At 41.0% G+C, this 25,374-nt stretch overlaps 1 protein-coding gene across 2 annotated transcripts in view; it reads right to left on the bottom strand.

Moving 5' to 3' along the window:
• Positions 1-25,374, bottom strand: part of HECW1 (HECT, C2 and WW domain containing E3 ubiquitin protein ligase 1) — a 385,512-nt gene that overhangs the window by 84,573 nt on the left and 275,565 nt on the right. Inside the window, exons 10-12 of one of the 2 annotated variants that reach the window (XM_045564486.1) lie at positions 20,843-20,944; positions 15,679-15,829; positions 8,821-8,960 (exon numbers count right to left, since the gene is read on the bottom strand). In XM_045564486.1, the coding sequence (XP_045420442.1) occupies positions 8,821-8,960; positions 15,679-15,829; positions 20,843-20,944 (393 nt within the window). The remainder of the gene's footprint in view (positions 1-8,820; positions 8,961-15,678; positions 15,830-20,842; positions 20,945-25,374) is intronic. The other variant, XM_045564487.1, reaches the window with a different exon arrangement.

Genomic DNA, 25,374 nt, shown 5'->3' with positions numbered 1-25,374 from the left:
CCACACGAACACCTAATTCAACAACTTATCCATGCAAGCAAGCACTGTCAGAAGAACCAAAAGTGGATCATACTACCTGGTTTTAACATTATATCAAGAAAAGAAGCACTGAAGAGGGCAGAAAAGACAGTCTGGCATTGCCTACACCACCCCGCCCCCATCTCCCAGCAGTGCTGCCTCAGCACATGGAGTGGAGAGAGAATCTGTGTGCTGGGGAGGGCAAGTGAAGGGACTGTGGGGCTTCTAATCAAAACTCAGGGCCACCCTGGCACAAGGGAACACAGCATAGAACAGAATTCTGCTGGCGCCCACGGGGAGAGCATTTTGACCAGCCTGGCCAGAGGGAAATCTCTGCCCCAAAGCCCAGGTTCCAGCTAGCCCCAGCACTTGCAGAACAGCCTGGGGCCTGGGCTAAATTCCTAAGGCAGTCAGGCCACAAGGGCTGCAGTCCTTGGGCAATTCCTGTGGCTGTGCTGGCTCAGAGCCAGTGGACTTGGGGTGCACATGATCCAGTGAGACACCAGCAGCTGTGGCCAAGCCGGTGCCTATGTCACCAACAATAGACAGTGTGGCTTACATAGGAAGAGCCTTCTTCCACTTGAGGAAAGGAAAGGGAAGAGCTCAGAGGACTTTGTTTTGCAACTTGGGTACCAGCTCAGCCACAGTAAAATAAAGTTCCAAGCGGACTCCTGAGGCCTCAGTTCCTGGACCCACCCTGGGCCAGAAGGAAACATGCTGCCCTGAAGGGAAGGACCCAGTCCTGGCAGGACTCACCACCTGCTGACTAAAGAGCCCTTGGGCTTAGTATAAACATCAGAGGTAGCCAGACAACTGTCACCACTGGCTTTGGGTGAGACTGGGCTGGCTCTAGGTGTGACCAGGCGCTGGTGGCCACAAGGGAGTGCTCATGTCACTTCTCCCCCAACTCCAGCAGCCCAGCACAGAGAGTGAGGGAAGAGAGTGAGAGACTTTGCCCGGTAATCCAGAGAATTCTCTTGTATCTTGCCCAAGCTCACCAAGTTGGTACCACCTGGAGTCTGCAAGAGTCATAGCATTATTGGGCTTGGGGCATCCCCAGTGCTGATACAGCTGCAGTGACCAGAGACTTAGATCACAGCATTCAATTCCATTTGAGTATCTGGAAAGTCTTCACAAGAAGGACAGGTTCAAACAAGCCCAGACTGTGAAGATTAAAATAAATACCTAACTCTTCAGTGCCCAGACATCAATGAACATCTACAAGCATCAAGAACATCCAAGAAGACATGACCTCACCAAATGAACTAAATAAGACACTAGTGAGCAATCCTGGAGCAATGGAGATAGGTGACCTTGCAGGCAAAGAATTCAAAATAGCTGTCCTGAAGAAGCTCAATGAACTTCAAGACAACACAGAGAAGGAATTCAGAAGCCTATCAGAGAAATTTAATAGAGATTGAAATAACAAAAAAGATCAAACAGAAATTCCAGAGCTTAAGAATTCAGTTGACAAACTGAGAAATGCATGAAAATCTTCAACAGCAGAATTGACCAAGCAGAAGAGAGAATTAGTGAGCTTGAAGACTAGCTATTTGAAAATATACAATCAGGAGGGAGGGAAGGACAGAGGGAAAGAGAGAAAGGATAAATAAGAATAATGCATACCTACAAGATCTAGAAAACAGCCTCTAAAGAGCAAATCTAGGAATCATTGGCCTTAAGAGGAGGTAGAGAGAGATTGGGGTAGAAAGTTTATTTAAAGAAATAATAAAAGAGAACTTTCCAAACCTAGAGAAAGATATCAATATTCAGCTACAAGAAGGTCATAGAACACCAATATATTTAACCCAAACAAGGCTACCTCAAAGCATTTAATAATCAAGCACTCAAAGGTCACAGATAAAGAAAAGGTCCTAAAAGAAGCAAGGAAAAAGAAAAATATAACATATAAAGGAGCTCCAATACATCTGGCAGCAGACTTCTCAATGAAAACATCATAGGCCAGGAGAGAGTGGCATGACATATTCAAAGTGCTGAAGGAAAAAAAACCTTAACCCTTGAATATTATATCCTGAAAAAATATCCTTCAACCATGAAGAAATAAAAAGACTTCCCCAGACAAACAAAAGCTGAGGGATTTCATCAACACCAGACCTGTCCTAAAAGAAATGCCAAAAAGGAGTTCTTCAACCTGAAAGAAAAGGATGTTAATGAATAATAAGAAATCTTCTGAAGGTGTACTACTCACTGGTAACAGTAAAGACACAAATACAGAATACTCTATTGCTATAATTGCAGTGTATAAACCATTTATATCTTGAGTAGGAAGACTAAAGACAAACCTATCAAAAATAACAACAACAACTATTTGAGAGATAGATAGTATAAAAAGATATGGATGCAAACAACAAAAAGTTAAAAAGCAAGAAGGGATGGAATTAAAGGGCAAGATTTCTGTTAGATTTCTCTTTGCTTGTTTATTTGTTTTTGTAAGCAGAATTATCATATGTTTAAAATAATTGGTTATAAAATGTGTCGTGGAAGCCTCTTGGTAACTTCAAATCACAAAATAAATAGATACACACACACAAAAAAAATAGAAAAACAAGAAATTAAAACATACTACCGGAGAAAATCACTTTTAACAAAGGAAGATGGGAAGGCAGTAACAAAAAAGAGAGGACCATAGACTAACCAGAAATCAAATAACAACATGGCAGTAGTAAGTCTTTACCTATCGATAATAACATTGAATGTTAATGGACTAAACTCTCCAATCAAAAGACATAGAGTGCCTACATGGATTAAAAGGACAAGAAACAACTATATGTTGTCTGCAAAAAATACACTTCACCTATAAAGACACACATAGACTGAAAATAAAGGGATGAAAAAAGATATCCCATGCAAATGGAAACCAAAAAAGAGCAGGAGTAGCTATACTTCTATGAGATAAAATAGATTTCAAGACAAAAACTGTAGAAAGAGACAAACAAGGTCATTATATAAGGATAAAGGGTCAACTCAGCAAGAGGATATAACAATTCTAAATATACATGTACCCAACACTGGAGTACCCAGATATAGGAAGGAAATATTATCAGAGCTAAAGAGAGAGATAGACCCCAACACAATAATAATTGGAGATCTCAACAACCCACTTTCAGCATTGGACAAATCATTCAAACACAAAATCAGAAACATTGGACTTAATCTGCAGTATAGACCAAATAGATATTAATATTTACAGAACATTTTATCCAACAGCTGAAGAACTCACATTCTTCTCCTAAGCTCATGGATCATTTTCAAGGATAGACCATATGTTAGGCCACAAAACAAGTATCAAAAAATTAAAAAGAATTGAAATCATACCAAGTATTTTCTCTGACAATAATGGAATAAAACTAGAAATCAATAACAAGAAGAACATTAGAAGTTATAGAAACACATGAAAATTAAACAATATGCTCCTGAATGACCAGTGGGCCAATGAAGAGATTAAGAAGAAAATTAAAAAGTTTCTTGAAACAAATGAAAATGAAAACACAACATATTAAAACCTATGGGATACAGCAAAAGCAGTAATAAGAGGAAAGTTTATAGCAATAAGTGTCTGCATCAAAAAAGTAGAAAAGCTTCAAACAAACAACAATGCATCTCAAAGAAGTACAAAAATAAGAGCAAAACAAATCCAAAATTAGTAGAAGAAAAGAAATAATAAAGTTCTGAGCAGAAATAAATGAAATTGAAACAAAAAATACAAAAGGTCAATGAAATAAAAAGTTGGTTTTTTTTGAAAAGATAAACAAAATAGACACACCTTTAGCCAGACTAAGAAAAAAAGGAGAAGATACAAATAAATAAAATCAGAGGTGAAAAAAAGACATTACAGCTGATACTGCAGAAATTCAAGGGATCATTGGAGACTAATATGAGCAACTCTATGCCAGTAAATTGGAAAACCCTGGAAGAAATGGATAAATTCCTAGACACTTATAACCTACCAAGATTGAACCAGGAAGAAATCCAAAACATGAAAAAACCAGTAACAAGTAACGAGATAGAAGCAGTAATAAAAAGTCTCCCATCAAAAAAAAAAAAAAAAAAAAAGCCCAGAACCTGATGGCTTCACTGCTGAATTCTACCAAGCATTCAAAGAAGAATTAATACTAATCCTACTTAAACTATTCCAAAAAATTGAGGAGGAAGGGATACTCCTAAACTCATTTTATGAGGCCTGTATCACCCAGATACCAAAACCAAACAAAGATAGAACAAAAAAAGAAAACCATAGGCCAATATCTCTATTGAACATAAATGCAAAAATCCTCAACAAAATACTGGCAAACCAAATTCAAAAATACATTAAAGATATTATTCACAATGATCAGGTGGGATTCATCTCAGGGATTTAAGGATGGTTTAATATATGCAAATCAATCAATATGATACATTATATCAACAGAATGAAAGACAAAAATCATGAGATCATTTCAATTGATGTTGAAAAAGCCTTTGATAAAATTCAACATCCGTTCATGGTAAAAACTTTCAAAACAACTGGGTACAGAAGGAACTTACCTGAACACAGTAAAAGCCACACATAACAGACCCACAGCTTGTATCATACTGAATGGGGAAAAAGTGAAAGCCTTTCCTCTAAGATCTGGAACAAGGCAAGGATGCCCACTTTCACCACTGTTATCCAACATAGTACTGGAAGTTCTAGCTAGTGCAATCAGATAAGAGAAAGAAATAAAGCATTGCTTTGGGTAATATGGACATTTTAACAATACTGATTCTTCTAATCCATGGGCATGGAATATCTTTCCATTTTTTTGTCCTCTTCAACTTCTTTCATCAATGTTTTATAGTTTTCATTATAGAGATCTTTTACTTCTTTGGTTAAATTCATTCCCAGATATTTTATTTTATTTGTGGCAGTTGTAAATGAGAGGTAAGTTCCTTCTATACCCAGTTTTTTTGAGAGTTTTTACCATGAAGGGATGTTGAATTTCATCAAATGCTTTTTCAATATCAATTGAAATGATTTTATGACTTTGTCCTTCATTCTGTCGATTCAATGTAATCCTCATCAAAATACCAATGATATTTTTCACAGAAATAGAAAAAAATAATCCTAAAATTTATATGGAACCACAAGACCCAAAATAGCCAAAGCTATCCTGACAAAAAAGAGCAAAACTGGAGGAAGCGCATCACTTGATTTCAAATTATACTACAGAGCTGTAGTGACCAAAACAGCATGGTATTGGCATAAAAACAGACACATAGACCAATGGAACAGAATAGAGAATCCAGAAATAAATCCACACATGTATAGTGAACTTATCTTTGAAAAAGACACCAAGAACATATAGTAGGGAAAGGACAGTCTTTTCAAAAAATGGTGCTGGGAAAACTGGAAATCCACATGCAGAAAAATGAAACTAGATCCTTATCTCCCACAATATACAAAAATCAAACCAAAATGGATTAAAGAGTTAAATCTAAGACCTGAAACTATGAAATTACTAAGAGAAAACATTGGGAAGACGCTTCAGGACATTTATCTGGGCAAGGACTTCATGAGTAACACCCCTAAAACACAGGCAACCAAAGCAAAATTGGACAAATGAGATCACATCAAGCTAAAAGGCTTTTGCACAGCAAAGGAAACAATCACCAAAGTGAAGAGACAACCCACAGAATGGGAGGAAATATTTGCAAAATACCTGTCTGACAAGGGATTAATAACTAGAATAAATAAGGAGCTAAAACAACTCACTAAGAAAAAATCAAATAATCCAATTAAAAAGTGGGCAAAGATCTGAAGAGACTTTTCTCAAAAGAAGACATACAAGTGGCCAACGGGTACATGAAAAAATGCTCAACCACATTGGTTGTCAGAGAAATGCAAATCAAAACTACAATGAGGCCCGGGTGTGGTGGCTCATGCCTGTAATCCTAGTATTTTGGGAGGCCAAGGCAGGTGGATCATTTGAGCTCAGGAGTCTGAGACCAGCCTGAGCAAGAGCGAGACCCCCGTCTCTACTAAAAATAGAAAGAAATTAGCCAAACAATTAAAAATAGAAAAAATTAGCTGGGCATGGTGGTGCATGCCTGTAGTCCCAGCTATTCGGGAGGCTGAGGCAGGAGGATCACTGGAGCCCAGGAGTTTGAGGTTGCTGTGAGCTAGGCTGACGCCACAGCACTCTAGCCCAAGCAAGAGAGTGAGACTCTGTCTCAAAAAAAAAACAAAAAACAAACAAACAAAAAAACTACAATGAGATATCATCTCACCCCAGTTAAAATGGCTTTTATCAAAAAGGCAGTAATAAGGCCGGGCGCGGTGGCTCACGCCTGTAATCCTAGCTCTGGGAGGCCGAGGCGGGTGGATCGCTCGAGGTCAGGAGTTCGAGACCAGCCTGAGCAAGAGTGAGACCCCGTCTCTACCAAAAATAGAAAGAAATTATCTGGCCAACTAAAAATATATATACAAAAAAATTAGCCGGGCATGGTGGCTCATGCCTGTAGTCCCAGCTACTCGGGAGGCTGAGGCAGTAGGATCGCTTAAGCCCAGGAGTCTGAGGTTGCTGTGAGCTAGGCTGATGCCACGGCACTCACTCTAGCCTGGGCAACAAAGTGAGACTCTGTCTCAAAAAAAAAAAAAAAAAAAAAAAAAAAAAAGGCAGTAACAAATGCTGGTGAGGATGTGGAGAAAGGGAAACCCTTGTACACTGTTGCTGGGAATGTAAATTAGTGCAACCACTATGGAAAAGAGTATGGAAGTTCCTCAAAAAACTAAAAATAGAACTATCATATGACCCAGCAATCCCACTGCTAGGTATATATCCAAAGAATGGGAATTCAGTATATTGAAAAGATGCCTGCATTCCCATGTTTATTGCAGCACTATTCACAATAGCCAAGATATAGAATCAACCTAAGTGTCCATTAATGAATGAAGGGATAAAGAAATTGTGGTACATATATACGATGGAATATTATTATATAGCCACAAAAAGAATAAAATCCTGCCATTTGAAACAACATGGATGAAACGGGAGAACATTATGTTAAGTGAAATAAACCAAGCACAGAAAGACAAATCTTGCATGTTCTCACTCATATGTGGGAGCTAAATACTAAAAACAATTGATCTCATGGAGACAGAGAGTAGAATGATAGTGACAAGAATCTGGGAAGGGAAGCAGGGAGGGGGGATAAAGTGAGGGTGGTTAATGGGTCCAAAAATATGGTTAGATAGAATGAACAACATTTGATAGCACAACAAAGTGACTATAATCAACAAGTTAGTGTATACTCAAAAATAACTAAAAGAGTAAAAGTGGAATGTCACTAATACAAATAAATATTAAATGTCTGAGTTGATGAATAGCACAATTACCCTGATTTGATTAATTCACATTGTATGCCTGTATCAAAACATCACACGTACCCTACAAAATATACAACTATTATGTAACCATAATAATTAAAAATAAAACTTTTTAAAAAAATAATGAAAAAAAGAGAGGTGTGTCTCCATTTTCTCTCTTGTATCCCTGCCACCACTGTGAGGACGAGCTTGTGCTAGCCCACTGCAAGATGAGAAGCCCCGGGGAGCAGGGACAAGCCACCCTAGCGGAAGCTGTCTCAGACATGCCAGCCCACAGCTGATGCGACAGGTGACAAAGATGGACGTGGGAGCCCAGCAGCGCCCTGGGGGACCACCCAGCTCAAATTGCCAACCTGTAGAACTGTGGGAGAAAGGAATGGTTGTGAGTTTCAGGCACTAAATTTTGGGATGGTTTGTTACTCGGTAAGTGCCAACTGATCCAATACAAACCCAGAAATAAATTTTCTGTTTCTTTTTCCTCATGTATCTAATGACTTGATCATTGTACCACATCTCTCTCAGAAGCTTGAACAAATAAATTATTTATGGAAAAACCTAAACTAGTCAGTTTAGTTAGTATACCTAGTAAAACAAACAGAATGGAGGCAATCAAAACCGTCGGTGTGTACGTGCGTTCATATAACCCCACAAGAATTTCCAATAGTCGGCACTGCCATAGACAGCTGCAACCTGGTAGGATTGGAATCCCAGGGCTGCTTGCTCAGACTGTCCTCTGAGCCTTCTTTTGTCAAATAAATCTGTCATAATTTACTGAATTTAAAAAGAAAGTAGATTATTAGAATGTCACTGTGATAATCTTATTACAGATACAAAAAGTGACCGCCGGTCTCATGCCTTTTGAATATCTTTGTCTGAGTTCCACTTGGGCAGATTCAAAGCAACAAAAACCAGGAAAACCAGGCCCGGGGTGGATGCCTACTGTGCACTCTCAGATGCGTGCACAACCGAAACCTCTTCGTCCTCAGGGGAATTGGATTTTATTCTAAATGCAAACAAGTAATTATTCCTAGTGTTGTCACATGGGCTCCTTGAAATAGACTGAACTTTTATTGCATGTTTTATTTATAAGTGGAAAATCCTTAGGACACCAACAAATACATTTACTTAACAACAGTTGATTAAGCCACTGATGAAGTTGTCTTGCTGCCCAATTACCACAGCAAACAGCCCCATCCCAGATCCAGCTGCTTCCCTGCTTCCAGATCCCGAGCCAGGGTGGCGGCTCCCTTCCCTGGTAACCCCCTTTCGAGTGCCCTGGTGGGAAGCTGTGTCCTGTCTGCTTTACCCTGTGGGCACCAAGATGCCTCTTTCTCCTGCACCCGGGTCCTCTGCATCGCCACCAGGAGGCAGGGCACACCTTTGTCACACAGCCACTGGATGCCACCCCAGGTGTCTGGGGACCCCTCTTCCAATACCTAAGCTCGACTGGGAAGATTCAGCTTCTGAGTCACTCCCTCCACCTCCACCTCCTCCTGCTGGGACTTGCTCACAGCTTTGGCTGCCAGAATCTTCCTCAGGCCTCTCTGTTGCAATGGTTCGCTGGATGTTTTGATACCTTTCATTAGAAAACAGAGAGACAGGAGTTAACTTTTGTTTGTTTGCTTGTTGGGGGCTGATGCTCTGAGTCAGAAAATTAGAGAAATCTGTAAAGAACTGTCTTGAGTGTCAGGAAAGAAATGCTTAAAATTCCCACAAGATAGTGGACAACAATTAGCAAGACAAGTATCTCTAGATGATCTGACTTATTTTTGTTTTGTAAGCTAGGATGAGTTTCAAGCATGGTGACTTTGAAAAAATCAACACAAATAATAGCTAATCATGCAAAACAGCTTGTGCCCCGTAGTAAACAAAATTGGGCTAAGTCTAAAATAAAGGTATGGGAAGTAAATTAAAATGTTACAACTGAGATATCAAATTACCTCTACCTTACTGTAATAAGTCTACAAACTGGAATAGTAGTTCTGTCACTTATTTTTATTTAACAGGTAATCGATACGGCTGGGCAGAGGTTGTGGAAATATTATACCTAAAAGCAAGCCAGCAAACAAATAAATGTTTTCTGCTTATCTGAAGGCTCATTTTGTTTTTCTTCTGAAGTTGGAGATTTAGTCGGTGGGCCGGCCAGCTAGCCACCTTGCCAAGTACCCAGTTCTTATCAACCCTTCCAGTATGCGCAGGCTCTGTGGGGCTTTCAGAGCAAAAAGGATTTGAACACACTGTCAAGATGGAATGAAGGGGAACTGGCGCAGAAACCATAACTCTAGCAACCTGAAAGGCTGTCTCGGACAAGGCAGAGATGTAGGGGGACACAGACAACGAGACTCCTAAGGTTTATAAACTTTGAAGTTGGAGTATGATCTTGTCAGGGAGCTTGTTGGGAAAGAACATTTTCAGAAGAGAAACAAGCTGTGCAAAACAGGGCACCAGTGAAGAGCCCTGGGGAGCTTGGTGGTGGCGTCAGGACCTGTGGGTGCTGCACAGAGACCAGTGGAGAGGGAGACAGGGAGTCCCTCTGGGCACCCAGTGACAGTCTGGATGTTCTTCTCCGAGGCCACAGGTCCCCCAGCCTGAGCTTCGGCAGCCTGCAGGACTTGTTAAAACACACACTAGTTTGGTCTCTGATTCAGTAGGTCTGGGGTAGGGCCAAAGAATTTGCATTTCTGACAAGTTCCCAGGTGATCCTGGTGCTGCTGGCCCAGGGACCAACTTTGAGAAGCACCGCTGTCTGCAAGAAGTAGCTGCTAAAACGGAGAGGCAGGGCCAGAGGTACACTGAGAACGACCACCTGGAGTCGCAGAGAGCAGCTGGGGGCTCCCGCGACAGTCCAGGCCAGAGATGCTTACTGGCCCGGCTGGCCAGGCTGCCTTTCCAAGCATCTGCCAGTGGCGGGGGTAGCCACAGCCTGTAGGGAACAAGATCAGCTCTGTCTGCCGGCAGAATACTCACAGACATTTCCTCAACCTGCCTGCCCTTGACAGCCTGCTCTGACTCCCTATTCGCGGGCAGACATCCAGCTCCCTAGCTCCCCTCTGCTCCGCTGCACTCCCTCCTCCCTCCAGGCAGCCCCTGTGTCCCCTCCCCAGTGACCTGTGTTTGCCCATGTCTCTCAGCCTACCGGATGGCTAGATGACTGGGGACCAGCTTCCCTCTTCCTCAGGGCACACAGCCTGGAAGGAAGAAGGGGCCAAATTCAGGAGCTATTTAGCAGCAGAATTTGTGATAACTTTGCAAGTAGACTCGTTGGGATTTGGGGCCTGACTGGATAAGGAGGTTGATGAAGAGGGAGGAGACCATTATGAAGTTCAAGGTTTCTGCTGAGACCAGGTAGGCAGAGCCACTGACCCTGAAGAAGAGCAGGTAGAAGGTGGGCAGATGGGCAGGGTGGGTGTTGGTGTGGGTTTGGACGTGCTGACCTGCAGGTCCTGAAGGTCATGTGAGCCCCACTGTCCAGGGGAATTATATGGGTCTGGTGCCCAGGAAAGCAAGGACGGGGCAGGGTGACGGGGGTGAAGAAGAGGAGGATGAGGGTGAGAGTCCAAGCGGCAGGTAATAGCCAGGTCTCTAAGTATAACCCAAGAGGGCACGAGGGGACGCAGTGGGGCACAGGCGAGGTTCCCCTGCGGCAGGGCTTCCGCAGACCAGCGCCCCATTCTTTCCTTGACCTAACAGCGGAAGCTTTTCTCAGCGAGGTCTCCAGAACGTTTGCAAGAGAATCATCAGAATGATTGGTAAAATTATAGAAATTGAAGCAACACTGAAAGCTGCATGTCTGATGAGTCCTTCAGGTTGTACTGCATACGTCTAGGCTTGAGACGCTAGGGGCTTTCTGTAAGTCTGACTTTATCTGGTCTCCGGTCAGAAGCAGTTACTGGGAGGCATTTCCTGAGTGGGCCTCTTACCACCAAATCTGGAAGGGGGCGGGATGAGTGGCCTGAGGCTGGAATTGCAGAGGGAAAGATTTGTGTTAATCTGCCACCTAGACTGGTCTGTGGTAAGGAGGTGGTGGAGAAGGCGGAGGTGGCCCTCAGTGACGGTCTTCCTGCTGGAACATGGGGAACGGCCATGGCAGGAGGGCGGGGTGGGGGGGGTGGTGGGGAGCTGGCGCCAGTGAGAAGCTGCCTAGTATGTAACTTTGACCAGGGAGAAACGGGGCCTGCCAAAGACCAAGGAAGCTGCTACTGGGAGGATTCCCTAAATGACTATGGCAGATTGCATTTTCCCAAAATTGACTACCTTTTTAGATCTACATGTTCTTCCAGAAGCTTATCACTCTTCTTCTAAGAGGTAGAATCCATGTTCTCGTCCCTTGGGCCTGGGAAGGTCTGAGATACCTGAGAGAGAGCTGCCTAGCTGGGCCCAGCCCAACCAGACCCACGGGAAATAGTGATAATTATAATAATAAGTGATTGTTGTTTTATGCCGCTATGTTTGGGGTAGTTTGTTCCTCAGCAATGGATACCAGGAACAGGACTTAGATAAGTATCAAAATGTCAAGTTTGTAGCCTTTCTTTTCCTTCCAAAGTGCAGTGACCATGACAGAGAATTTTTATCTTAATTGATGATGAAAATGTCAGCAATGTCCCAAGATAATTTACATTCCTCGGGTGGACCTTGATTATCTCACGCCTTCCTGGGGCAGCAGCCTGCAATTCCAGGTATCCCCCACCCTGATCTTTGCTAAAGGGCAGGGGCTGTTTGGGGAAGCAGGACACACAGCGCTTGGAGGAGGGACCTCTCAGCGAGGGCAGGACTGAAGTCTTAGAGCCTCGCCCTGCTTCACAGAGGAGAGAGAAGGTCAGAAAGCCGGCTCTCTTCTACTCCATCAAGAATTATCTATCAATGTCTGCCTGTACTTTTTTTTTTTTTTTGGTAGTAAAAGGGTAAATATTTATACCATATAAAGGGTTCATGGAAATTAGTAAGAAAATCAGCTAGAATATCTAATTTGTAAATGGACACACACACACACACACACACACAGTCGCAAAACCAAACAAGGAAAAAAAAACTTTCCAAAACCAAGCCAAACCACCCAACCAAACAGAAAAACAAAAAGCCCAAGAACAAGACAATTCACATGGGAGAAACTACAAGTACTAAAGAAAAGTTTATGGAAAAAGAGTTGATCCACAAGTATTATAAAACGTAAGTGGCATCAAAGTACTTGGAGCACCTCTTAAATTGCAAAAACAAAACAAATGATGAGATGGAGGTGAAGGTGTTGGTGTTGGTGAACCTGGAGGACCACAACGCCTAATTTAGGAAACAGTGAGCCATTAATATCAAATACCCAAACCACATTTATCTCCCTGGACCTGCTCTTTTGGGAACAGAACCCTAAGAAAATACAAGACAAGGTGATGCAGGTCCTTGGTGGCTGTATCGAAAATAGTGATAAACGCTATAAGCAAATCATTCAACAGCGTGAGAAATGAAGTTAACCAAAATACAGCCATTCAATGGAATACTATACATGCATTTAAATGTTAACCTGAAGACTATGCAGCAATATGAAAACGCTTACAGTGTAGTAAGTAAAAAATGAATGTGAAACTAACTATATATTACCCTTATAACTACGTATGAATTACGCATGCATATGGAAATTGAAGAGGGGTACCTTATTTTAAAAAGCTAAATCCTTGAGGTAGTAAGACTGTATGTAGATCACTTTTTTCCTATTTAAAACTTCTATTTCCCTTAATATTATAATAATTTTATACAAATAACTAAAAAAGTCAAATTTTAGTTGATTATTTAAGAATACACATGTATATTTTCTGCTTGGTCAATAAATATTTGTGAAAGTAGAATTAATTGTTTCTGGATATTCTTAAAGCATAGACGTTAACTCGGGAAACAATGTTGTACTGAGTCCTGTGAAACTTCTAGCATCACACCAGGTGCTGGCAGGGGGAGGGGTGCCAAGAAGTTAAGAACCGTGACGGAGGCACATTCGTGAGGTTTGGGGCAGGAAGCCTCTGGCTCTGGGGGAGGATTCGGGGAAGGCATTGTGGGTACGTGATGTTTGAGTTAGGCCTATAGGACGAGGAGGTGTGTTCCAGGTGGGAGCAGGCAGCGGGGACTGCCCTGCAGCGGGAGCACGTGGCCAGGCCACAAAGGCCTGGTAGAGTGTGTGGTGTTCGGGGAGTGGCCGAGTTTGAACATGGTCCGTCCAGCCTAGCACACAGCTTACGAGTTGCTATTGTGCACTCTGCATTTCAACATATGTCTCCTTACACAAACACGTTTGCTCTTTCTTTTTAAGCCCGTCAAATTTAGCAGTGGCCAAAGTTAAGGGAAACTCCTTGCGACACTGAGAAATATTTCCCTACTTCTGTGAGCCAGTGATCGTTGTAAATTTCTCCCGATAACTGCAGGTTATCAAAAACTGACCCTTGCGTGTGGTGCCATGGGAGACAGATAAAAGGCTGGTAGTCTACTTTCTGTGGCTGCTGTTGCCACGTCAAATCACAGAAAACTTTAAATGCTTGAAAGCGATAGGTCAAGGTTAAGTCCTGGAAAGCCTGGATACTGATCTGAATGTTACCTGACCTTCCCTAAGTAGGCTTTTTCACAAGAAATAAGCACTTTCTAAAATCGCTAAATTCCTTTTCTTTTTATCTGTCCAGATGGATGTGGCAAAAGCAACTTCCTCCTCGGCAAAGTCCAGCTGCCTCCAGCTGCCTCTCCCAGCGTGTTCAGCTCCACTGGAGGGCACAGGAATTTACATATCAAAGGCTGCAAAACTGCTTTAGAGGCCTGGCTCCAGGTGGATTTTATATCATACAAGCTGACCACTACCATAAACTTTCATGGGTATTTAGGCCATAGGTCAAGGTCCTTCTGCTTCAGATTTATTGCTTGTTTTGTTTAGTGCTCCGACAGCACGTCTCGTAGATACAGCCTGATGATCCTCTCCCCTGTTCTCAGTCTGCTGAACAGTTTCAGCGCATCTGTTCTGGCAAGACAGACCTAGAAGCTAATTTGTGCCTGTGGAATCGCAACAGGATCTCTGTGTAAAATGAGCAGCTGTGGCCTTTACATTTTCAGTTATTGGAGTTTTGCTGCAATCACCATGGAAGGTCTTTCCTGTGGATTTTTGGTGCGTTCATGTCTAAAAATAACTGGGTTATCAAAAATTCTTCCTTGTAATATGCTCGTTTGGGTAGGAATGCTTGTAGAGAAGTATGCTACCGATGAAAGTCCTTTATGGTTCTCGTTAATGACTTAAACACAGCTGCTGGTGGGGGAAAAATGGAAGTTCAGTTTTTTGTTTCCATATGTTTTTAATAGGACTAAATTGTCCACTTTTTTTTTCCTGGCTGGTACAGTTAAGTTTCAAAGGCGTTTGCTATCAATAGGTATGTTCCCCAAACCCAGTTCTTTCTTCCTTGTAATCCCTCGCAACCTTTCCTTCACCTTCACAGGGACACAAAAACAAGATGCATGTGGGTGCAGTTACAACTGAAGTAAGTTTCGGTCTGCATTCCTGGCAACTAAGCCACTGCCCTGGCCTTAAAGAACAAGATGTTGGACATGATGCTTTGGACTAGCTTAATGCATGTGCGGTAGGCTGTTTGGGGCTTCATTTGTAGGTTAAAAAACAAAACGACATCTTTAGAAGTTCGATAGTTAGGGTCTAGTTTTTAAATAAAACAATTCTCAGAAAAATATTTTTAAGCATTTCTTTTTCTGAGATGAAGGCTTTTTAAGAATTATTGTTTATGAGAATACAGCAATTATGGGACCAGGGTAGAAATGCATATGGTGATTTATAGGACAGTTTTTTCTCCAGGCAGAGTTTAGTATTCTTTTGGAACCTAGCCTTGCAATGTTCTTAACTGTTTGAGTTCTGTACCCTTTTGAGAATCTTGTGGTGGATAGGGATCAATCTGCCAGAAAAATGTGCATATATGTATAAATTTGCATATAATGTCTGGAGGGTTCATGGAACACTGACTTCCTTGGTGAATATCTTGAGGGGGTGTGGGTACATGGGCCCTGCTTAAGAACTCCTGTTTTTGAGCCTGGGCCATTAAGAAATTAAGAGGATTTCCCATCTTTAAATGACAATCCAACTTAACTTGTCTCTTGCCACCAAACTCTAAATCTAGCCTTCCAAGTACCTACTATGAATGGGTTTCTTAAGATACTTAATTACTTTCCAGTCTCCTCATACAATCTGAGCAGAAAAATGCAAGAGAAGTTTCTCTAGCTGCGGCTCTCCTTTCACTGTGGTTAGAGGAGCTCATTGCACACTGATCACCAACCGCCTGTTGAGTTGCTCCATCTGCTGGATGGACCCCGATCTCCGCATCCCATCCGGGGTGGCTGCTGCCGTTGGACGCTGCCAGGTGGTTGTGCGGTTCACGTGGTCCACATAAAAGACCCGCCCATGGCTGTCAATTCGAGCTTCCCAGTCTAGTGTTTAATAAAAAGGCAAAAAGAAAAATCAAGGACAAACTACTGACCCATGTGAAACACATACCACTCCCAGGTCTTCTGCAGGTAGAACTCACCGTCGGTTTGTGGCTGAAGGCCAGACACTGTCCACAGCACCTGCCATGGCTTCTGGGGCATTGGCATGGTATCAGGCATTCCGGAAAAGAGCTTAATGAACTTAGATTCTCTGCTGGGCCATTTTAATTTTTTAGAATTCACTTGTATTGTTACTGCTCTGTTGCCCAGGCTAGAGTGCAATAGCACAATCATAGCTCATTATAACCTTGAACTCCTGGCCCCAAGTGATTCTCCTAACTCGGCCTCCCAAAGTGTTGGGATTACGGGCGTGAGCCGCCATGCCAGATTGTCTAGGCCATTTTAAACAGTAAATGTGGTTCCCTGACATGACCTAAGTTAAAATCCTAATAATTTCTAATGAAGCTAATGCTTAATTAATTTATTTCTTAAAAAATTTCCATCTTCTCTGTCAATCTTGTTGTCTACTCAAGTGACAGCTGTGGAAGACTGAAAACATCCCCCAGCGGGAGCTGACACTGTGATGCTGGAGAATCTTTTCTTTGCCAAATCTAACAGAGGGTGACTAGGTTCAGTGGAGGGAATAACGGCCCTTGTATTAAAACCAGTGTTACCTACAGTCCTAAAATGCTGCACCTGCTACTTTAGATGACCTCTATCTAACGGTCAGCAAGCTTAATCAAGTGCCATTCCTCTTGAGAGGGGCAGTGGAAGGATTTGATATCTAGGGTTTCACAACATCCTTTTACTGGGTGGTAAATTAACAGCGCATAGTCAACCTACCTGCGGCTGCCAAGCATATCTGACCAAAACCAAACCAAACCTGTACCAAGCATGAAATACCCCTTTGTTGATAAATCACCATCCCAAACAGTAGAGGGAGCCCAAGATAAAGAAGAGTTCAGTTCCTTTGCTTCCTAAATTAGAAACATAACAAAACAAAACCAAAAACTAAAAGGTGGAAGCATAGATGATACACTACATTGTACATGTAGGGGCTGAGGTGGGGTGAGGTGATGGAAAAGCCCTCAAAACCGAAGGAGCTGGAAGTAATGTGTTCAGGTCTGAGCTTCACGTAGAGGAGCAATGTCTGCTGTGCAGAAACGGGCAAAGCTTTCAGAGTCCACACATCAAATTGTGATGGAAATAGCAGCAGCGTGATTAAAATTATGCTGAGGATGCATTAGCCTAAAGAAGAAAAAGCAGAAATGGCTGCAGAGGGAGGGAATCTATCCAGCCTTTTAAGAGAGAAAAGCCATAGCTTTTGGGAGTAGTCAGGTTTTAACAATTCTGTTGAAAACTTATCATTCAGGTAATGACATAGCAACTCTCAATTTTTTTCAATGAAAAAAATATATTTGCCATATTTATAGTTTTATATGTACATGGTATATCTGTTTGTGAACATTACGTTGACCTGAGGGATTGCTGAATATTGCCCAGTGAAAACCAAAATACCAGGAAACACCAAATTTAGCTTATAAGACAAATTGAAGGAAAAATGTAGGCAGTTTGTATTAATAAGTTCTAGGAGATTTTCAATAAAATTAACAATTTAGTAATGCAGCTGTCAAGTATTAGTTGTGTATGGTAATTAGCTCATTGATAAAATTGTGTGTACATGTGATTACTAGATAATTAATCTTTGATCCAAAAATTTTTAAATTTTAATGGGTCACAGACTAATGTTAGTAAAAGCCATTGGACAATTCTTTTTCTTGAATCTAACATGACTGTTCTCCAACAGAGAATGAGCATTAACCTTTGAAGAGCATCGGGCTATTTAATTCAACTGAACAAACTCCGTTTAGCACTCACTATGAACTAGAAACTATGCCAGGTCCTGAGGACACAGAACTGAGTGACACATGTCCCTGTCATTCAGGCACCCACAGTAAAGGAAGAATTCCTTCGAAGACAAAGCTTGGATCTCATATATTAAAGAGAAAAACTGGAAAATAAAGTGGCAATAATGATAATTTATAGCCACAAGTTTCAAGATTTCCAAATTGCTCATGGAAAAAGTTGATAAGCTAGACAGATGATTTTTTAATCAATATATTAAATATCTGGAATGCATAGTGCTAATGACATACTCATAAATAGAAAATAATAGCTAAGTGTAGTTAGAAATTATTGAGTATGTTTTCTGGGTTGTTTTGTAAAGAATTTACTTTTACATATTTTATAAACAACGAAAAAAAAATATTCCTGTGCCTGAAGGACCTATCAAATACTAAATTATATGTTTTCCACAAAGCCTAAGAACAATGTAGAGCCTAATAATGTGTCATCTTTAGTTATTATATTAACAAAAACCTGTCAAATTGCACATTTAAAAACATTTTAACAAATGCAATATCATATTTATAGTCTAGACCTTTCTCTTAAACATCACTGTCTGTATGACATTGCAAGCACAACATGATCCAAACTAAGCCTCTGCCCTTTCCCACCAAAACCTGCTCTAGCTGCAGGCTTCCCTTCCCAGCTCAGTTGAAGGCAACTCTATCCTTCTAGGTTAAAACTCTTAGGCCATTCTTGACTCCTGTCTTTCTCTCATATCCATACCCAATCTGTCATCAAATCAGGGACTCGGACCACTCCTTCCCACCTCTACTGCTCCCCTGCTGGTCCAAGCTTCCATCCTTTCTCATCTGGGTCGCTGTCACCTTATGGACACAATCGTATGTTGGATCTCATGCTTCCATTCTTCCTCCTCACAATTTATTCCATGCATAGCAGTCAGGGAAAACTTTTCAAAACCTAAGTCAGGCAATGGCCTATCTCTTCTCAGAACCCTACAATGTCCCCCTTTCATCCAGAGTAAAAGCCAAAGCCCTGAGTGGTCTCTGAGGCCCTTTGTAATCTGGGGTCCACTAGCTCCCTGCTGCTTTCTCCCTCCCTCAGTCTGCTCCAGACGCACTGTCTCCTGTTCCCTAAATCCACCAAGGTGTTTCCACCTGGGGACTGGCAGCGGCCGTTCCCTTCACCTGCAAAGCTCTTCCTCCCCCACACTTGCAGGGATAACTCCCTTATCGCCTCGGTGTTGTCTTCTCAATGAAACCCACCACTAGGCTTAAAACCAATTGGTTTAAAATTGCAAACCAGTCACCACCACATATTCAGAGACCCCTCAGCCTGGTCTACTCTTGCTTTTCCATAGCACGTATCACCATCTAATATGCTATACTAGGACCTTTTTATTATTTTATTATTTGTTACCTGTCTCCCCGACTAGACTGTAAGCTCCATGAAGGGGGGGAATCTTTGTCCGTTTTCCTTACCAATAACAGGACCCAGCACAAAGTCAGCATTCGATAAACATTTGTTGAATGAATGACTATCAGCAATGAAGTCACTCAGGTACTATTTGAGATTATCTAAGAAAATTCACTTGGTAGAGTTCTCTAACAACTTTTCTAATATTTTTCAATGTTTCATGGATAGAAAATTGAAACCTATCTGGAGAAATTTGTTTTCATTATTGAAAGCAGCTTATGTAAGGTAATTCTTTTAAAATGGATTTATATTCAATTATTTATAATATCTGCATGTAAAACTAGTTATTACTATTGCATGGGTTCTAAGTCAATTCATACATATATGCATTTAAAGGTTTTGTTGTGGAGAAAGTATCTTTTTTTTCTAGATAGAATATTTTATAGATATTTTTCAGATAAGTGCCAAGTAGGAGGTATTTATAGTGACACTGAACTTTTATTATGCATTTATGGAATGCCCATAAATCAGTGTATAAAGAAAGAAAGAAATCAGGCATTGAAAGTTAAAGGACATATGTTTGGCTTGGCCCCCCAAAAACAAATATCGATTGTGTTCCTTTAAGTTAGTCCACATATTAAAGATGTTTCTTGTTCTCTCACTGATAAATTATAATTGAATAGGGAGAAGAGTGGTGTCCGTGCAAAATACATCACAATACTAAGAAAAGATGAGTTAAGAAATAAGCACTCCTCCTTTTGAAAACTGTAACTGCTCAGTGGAAGCACAGGCAAAAGAATATAAAGAAACTCTGGTTCCTGCATCCTGAAAGATTTTGCAGTTGTAAAATCTATCAAATATTAAAGATTATCTTTGCTTGAAAAATAAGCCTAAATCAAAACAGAGATGTTCTAGAATTCATGAATATTTGTGATACTAAATGAATATATAATGTCTGGGGTATTAGTTCCTTCTTATAAATGTATTAAATAGAGTATTATAAGCTTAGAGTTCAAATGATATGTAGAGACTACCTAGTTCAAACTTTGCATTTAGCAGATGAAGACATCCAAACTTTATTTTACAAATGAGAAAACTAAGTCTCTGGGAGATTAAATGAATTTCCAAGTTGAGATGACTAGGTAGATAATTATGAATTACATACTACAGTTACCAGGAGAAAAGGATGTTGAATTCTAACCTGAAGAGGATATTTTCCCTGGCAACCTCTAAGAACTGAGGAAGAAATCTGGATATGTTGCCTATGAGTGCCAGTTACAGTAGGGAAAGTGCAAGGTCATGTGCCCTGAGGGGTTGAAGTTGCTTTATTATAGGGAGATGCCTGTGACATAACAAAGCCAATGGAAACAATAGGATTATTCTATTTGAACTGAAATTTTAAATATAAAATAATAAAATTTGGGATTTAAAGGTCATGAACCATTTGCAAGGACTAGTCAAGTCTTATAAAGAAACATTCTTTGTGTCAGAAGTGGAGAGACACTGAAAACACTGGGTTATCTTTTCAAGATCACGTGCTGAAACAGCTAGTCAAAGAAAACAGAAACAAAAACAAACCAACACCAGTTTTTACAGTAGGTGCCATATTGGTTTTGACAACAGCATAAGGTATGGAGCTGGGGAAGAGTTTAGATGTTTAGGTACAAATTCATACTGACCTGTTTAGACTTGATAGGAAGAGTTAAGACATAGGTTTTAAAAACTAAAGCTTACTTGGTGGAAGAGGCTCATCGATTGTTGGGTAGTGGTGATGTTCAGGCCTCAAGGAAGGAAGCTGGCTTACTGGCTGGGAATTATGGAGTATAGGACATTCACCTATGGACAAGATAGTCAAGACATTCAGATTCATTCATTGTTGTGGCAACGTCATCAAAAAAGCATGATTGTAAAGCTAACTACTACAAGAAATAACCCCCAAAGAATGGGCAATCTATTTTTTTGTGTCAGTTTGCTACATTTCATAGTCACTCTTAAGAGAGGGAATTATTGGAGAAAAAAAAAAAACAAAGAAAAATCCAAATACTTCATGACTAATGATCTGTGCCACACAGTCCAATATGCAGGATCCAAGTCTGATTCTGTAATGACTTGAATTTTCTTGATCTGAAGGTGGCATCAGAAAGGAACACAAGAGAAAATTAGCAGACCCTGATTTTAGCCCAGCGAAGGAAATAGGTCTGTTTGAGGGAAGTGGAGCATTTATAAGGTCCCATAAAACCTTGGTGGGTTTGTGCAAAATTACATCTCTTTATCCGGACAAGTTTCATCAGAGGGCTGCCTGCTGAGAAGCTGTTTCTCAGGTCTTATGTGGAATGAAATTCTCAGATGGTGCCTTTCCAAGACAGGTCAAGGAGCTGGTGGACTGAGAGGGCAAGTTTCTGTAGTAGGGCAGCTAGGGACTAGTGGCTGGGGGGAGCCGGGGTGCTGTGGGATCTCGGGACTGCTCCAGATTATTTGGGGGAGGAATCAGACAAGCCAGGGTGCTGGGAAAGAGGAAAGGACAAGAGACAAAGGAAGTAGATAAAAAGCAGGAAGACTGAGACAGGAAAGCTCAAAACACAGAAGTGGGGTAGAAGGAGAAAGAAAGACAAATACAAAGAAATATTAGAAATAAACATTATATCCACAGAATGCATGTCTCAGATTATTATAGACATAGCTTAGATTGTGTCAATTCAGACATAATGAGCTGAACAGTGCTCTAAAATGGCGTTCCTATTTCATGACATCCTCAGGCGTGTAGAGTGGCCATGTGGATAGGAGGCCTGCAGCACCAGCTGTGTGGGTCACAGAATCAGAGGCCATTGCTCTTGCTCTTTGGAGAGCTAGAAGGGCCCAGGACCAAGGACAGCCTTCACTCAGACTGGTTCCTCCTGCCTCACACCAGGCTGGTTTTCTTGCAATAGCCCCTACTGGCCAGAGAACAAAGGTCAGGCCTTTTCCGCCCTCCATGGCTAATGCAAATAGCAAGTGTTCAATTATTCCTTGGCTCAAAAAGAAACAGATTGTGAAAAATGGTGGTCGAGATCTTTGTAGGATCTCAAATGCTGAATATTTTCCAGAATGTCCATACATGGGAAGGATGATTATTTCTTTTCATTCTAGTTCCAGAGAACCAATTGAAAATAAAAATAAATTAATTAGGAAGAAAGTTAGGTGAGTTTAATTTAGTGATTTAATCCCTAGAGCTAAATGGCAAAAGAAAATAGAGATATGTTCAGAAACAAAAGATCTTTTTAAATGTTAAATACATAATGGTATTTCTTGTGCAGATTCTGGTCTGTTACTCTAATCCTCTGGGTTTTTTCCTCAGAGACTCTAATGGAAATCAAGGAAGGTCCCCTCGAGCCAGCACCCAGTGTAGTGTGGACGGACTGCTGTTTCAAAGATGGATTCTGTGTTTAAGTGGATACCACACTTATGTTTGTTTTTATGTGTTTAGTGTCAGAAATTAAAACAATGGTACAGTTGTTATGTCATCAGCTGCTGCACTTTTAATTTAGTTTCTTTAAAAACAACAACAAACTTACCTCAAATTAATTCAACCAATCAGGTTAATTACTCCTCCAAGCTAGTGGAAATACAACATTGTGGACTGCCTGGGGTTAATGGAGCTGATCCCACCTGCTCATGAACCCCAAGCAAATGCAATGGTGTGACCGACATATCTCAGCCAGTTGAATGGATTGAATGCACTGAGGAAGCAAGCAATTGTGTTCTGCACAGGGACTCCATTCCACATAATTACCCCTTTCTCAAACACAAAGCAAGCGTTGGAACCCGCCAGGGCCTCTGAGAAGGAAGCCTATTCCTCAGGTAAAAATAACTAGGGTCCTTTTAAATTCTGTTCTGTTTATAAATAATATGACCAAATTGTAGAGAAAGATAGGTTGCCTAGAACGTTATTTGTAGCAAAGTGATTCACACCTAATAATGTGAAAATTTTCCTGGAATCACAAAGTAGAGGAAGTATAAATTCAAAGGATTGTTTTAGGTGCTTTACATAACATGACTTTAAAAGTTAGTCTTGCTGCTTATCTGCCTGCAGTAATCTTCGCTAGGTGAGAGGCAGAGTGCTCTTATAGCATATCATCTCATTTAATTGTTCCTATAACCCTTTTTGGTAGAGTCTATAATTACATGCATTTTGCACAGGAGGAAACTGAGGCACAGAGCCGCTGGGTAACGTGGTGAGGAAGTGGTGGGACTGAATATAAATCCAGGAGGCCTGCCCCCAGGGCCTAAGCTCACAGCCACAACATGATAATGCTTTTTTCATTCATCTGCAGAAGGCTTTTTAAGAACTATTTTAAATCAAACTTTTAAAAAGGAGGTTTTTATAGAGGGAAAAGAAGCAAAAAGTAGACAAAGAATATTAGCTTGTGTGCTTGTGTAGCTGTTGGTTGAGACTCATAACAGTGTTGCTCCATAAATTGCTGCAGACTCATCTCTGTGGGTCTGTGTGCAGTAAATCCACCTGACCTAATGCAGTTTCTACAGTAAAAGAATTCACAATCTCAGAAGTCACTGCAAAGGGGCAGTGGTGATGCTTGTGGGAGCAGTGGGCACCCGCCCATGGATGATCAGGCAGGCTGTGCCGAAGCCCTGCTTTCTCTGAGTATCTGCTGGTGTGAAGCCTGGTGGGGACTGTGGGACACACCCACAACCCAGACACCGTGGCTCCAGGACTCAGTACTGGGGCGGGGAAGACTGGCTGTGCGGAAGTCCGTGCAGATGTATGCACGGCCTCCCTGCGATCAATAGTCCTTCCCAGAAATCTTTGTGTTTCCCTTTGTAACCACCATAGTGAGATATATAGGTGCTTTGTAACTTTTTTCAAGTTTATCCTCTGCAGGATTCAGGAATTTAGAAATTTCTGTAGGAACTGTCACACAAAGACTTCCACTCTGGCCCTGAAACACTTTCCTGCTCTCCCCCCTGCTGAACTGTTAGCCCCTCAGGGGCATGGATAGTGTCTTTTTTAAAACAAAACATTCTCTTATATATATATTTTTACTGAGCCAATTTTTAATTAACCATGTATGGACTATGTCCCAGCATGGGGGCCGAAATACAGTATAGGCTAAAACAGAGTTGTATGGCTCTGAGCTAAGAAAATTGATCCTTTTGATGACAAGACACTTGATTTTGCCTCTTGACCCACAAAGCCTAAAATATTTACTATCTGGCCCTTTATAGAAAAAATTTGCTGATTTCTGGCCCAAAACATCCCTGCCAGCTCCTATATGTGTGCTTTTATGTGGGAATCCCCAAAGCTCCTTAAATTGTATTATTTTTAATCATGTAGTACTGACTTCCATACTTAACTGATGCCAATCTATCTTCCTGTGCCCAGCACACTGTGTCTGGCCTAGAACAAAGAAGGTCCTAAAACCATCCTTGTAAAAGAAAGGAATGTTCCATTCCCTTCTCCTCATGGAAGGAACTCTCATCCCACTCCTCTTGGGTGTCCTTCCACACTGTCACCACGGTTTATCTTTCTCTACCATTTTCCTCATGCTTCTATCACACGGGCCACCTTCTCTCACTCTTTCTTTCTCTGAAATGTAGAATTGGGCACTGTTGAATACTTAAAATTATTTTTTTATGCTCAGTTTAGTTCCTGTTCAAAAAACTTCGTAGGTGCCAGGCATTTGTTTAGATGCTAAGAATTCAAACATAAAGAAGACACAATTCTGGCCCTCAGTGAGCTTACAATCTAGAGAGAATATCACTCCCTTTTCTTTTGGAGGCTAATTTAAACAGCAGAACAGCAAAGTAGCAGAGGCTATATTTTTCTCTTTTTACACAACTGAATTATTTCATATTATGCAAATTTTTAATTTTTTTCTCCCTATACCACTGTGACTTGACTGGAAGACGGTTTCCAATCCTGGATAAGGAAATGCAAATTAACTTAACATTTGATTCCATAGGCATAACTAAGAAGGAACATCTTTGGTTAAAACATAGAATACATTTTAAAACTAAAGGTGGCAGCTTTTGGATTAGAATCTCATTTGAAACAAAGTGATTTACACATTCACGTTATTCTTCCCTTCCATTAGCCAAAATAGCCAACAACAACAACAACAACAAAACAAAACCAACAATAATAACGAGAATTGAGCAGACAGAAATAATGACAAATACATGTAGGCTATACATATAAATACATACACGGGCTAGTTGAATTCTAAAACAGAGGTAAAATCTGTGTTCTTCAACTAGTATTAACATTTATT

This window comes from Lemur catta, chromosome 11 (genome assembly GCF_020740605.2).
Source record: "Lemur catta isolate mLemCat1 chromosome 11, mLemCat1.pri, whole genome shotgun sequence".
NCBI classification, from domain to species: domain Eukaryota; kingdom Metazoa; phylum Chordata; class Mammalia; order Primates; family Lemuridae; genus Lemur; species Lemur catta.
Note: the sequence above shows the minus strand (reverse complement) of the source record. Positions and strands in the feature narration are given on the sequence as shown.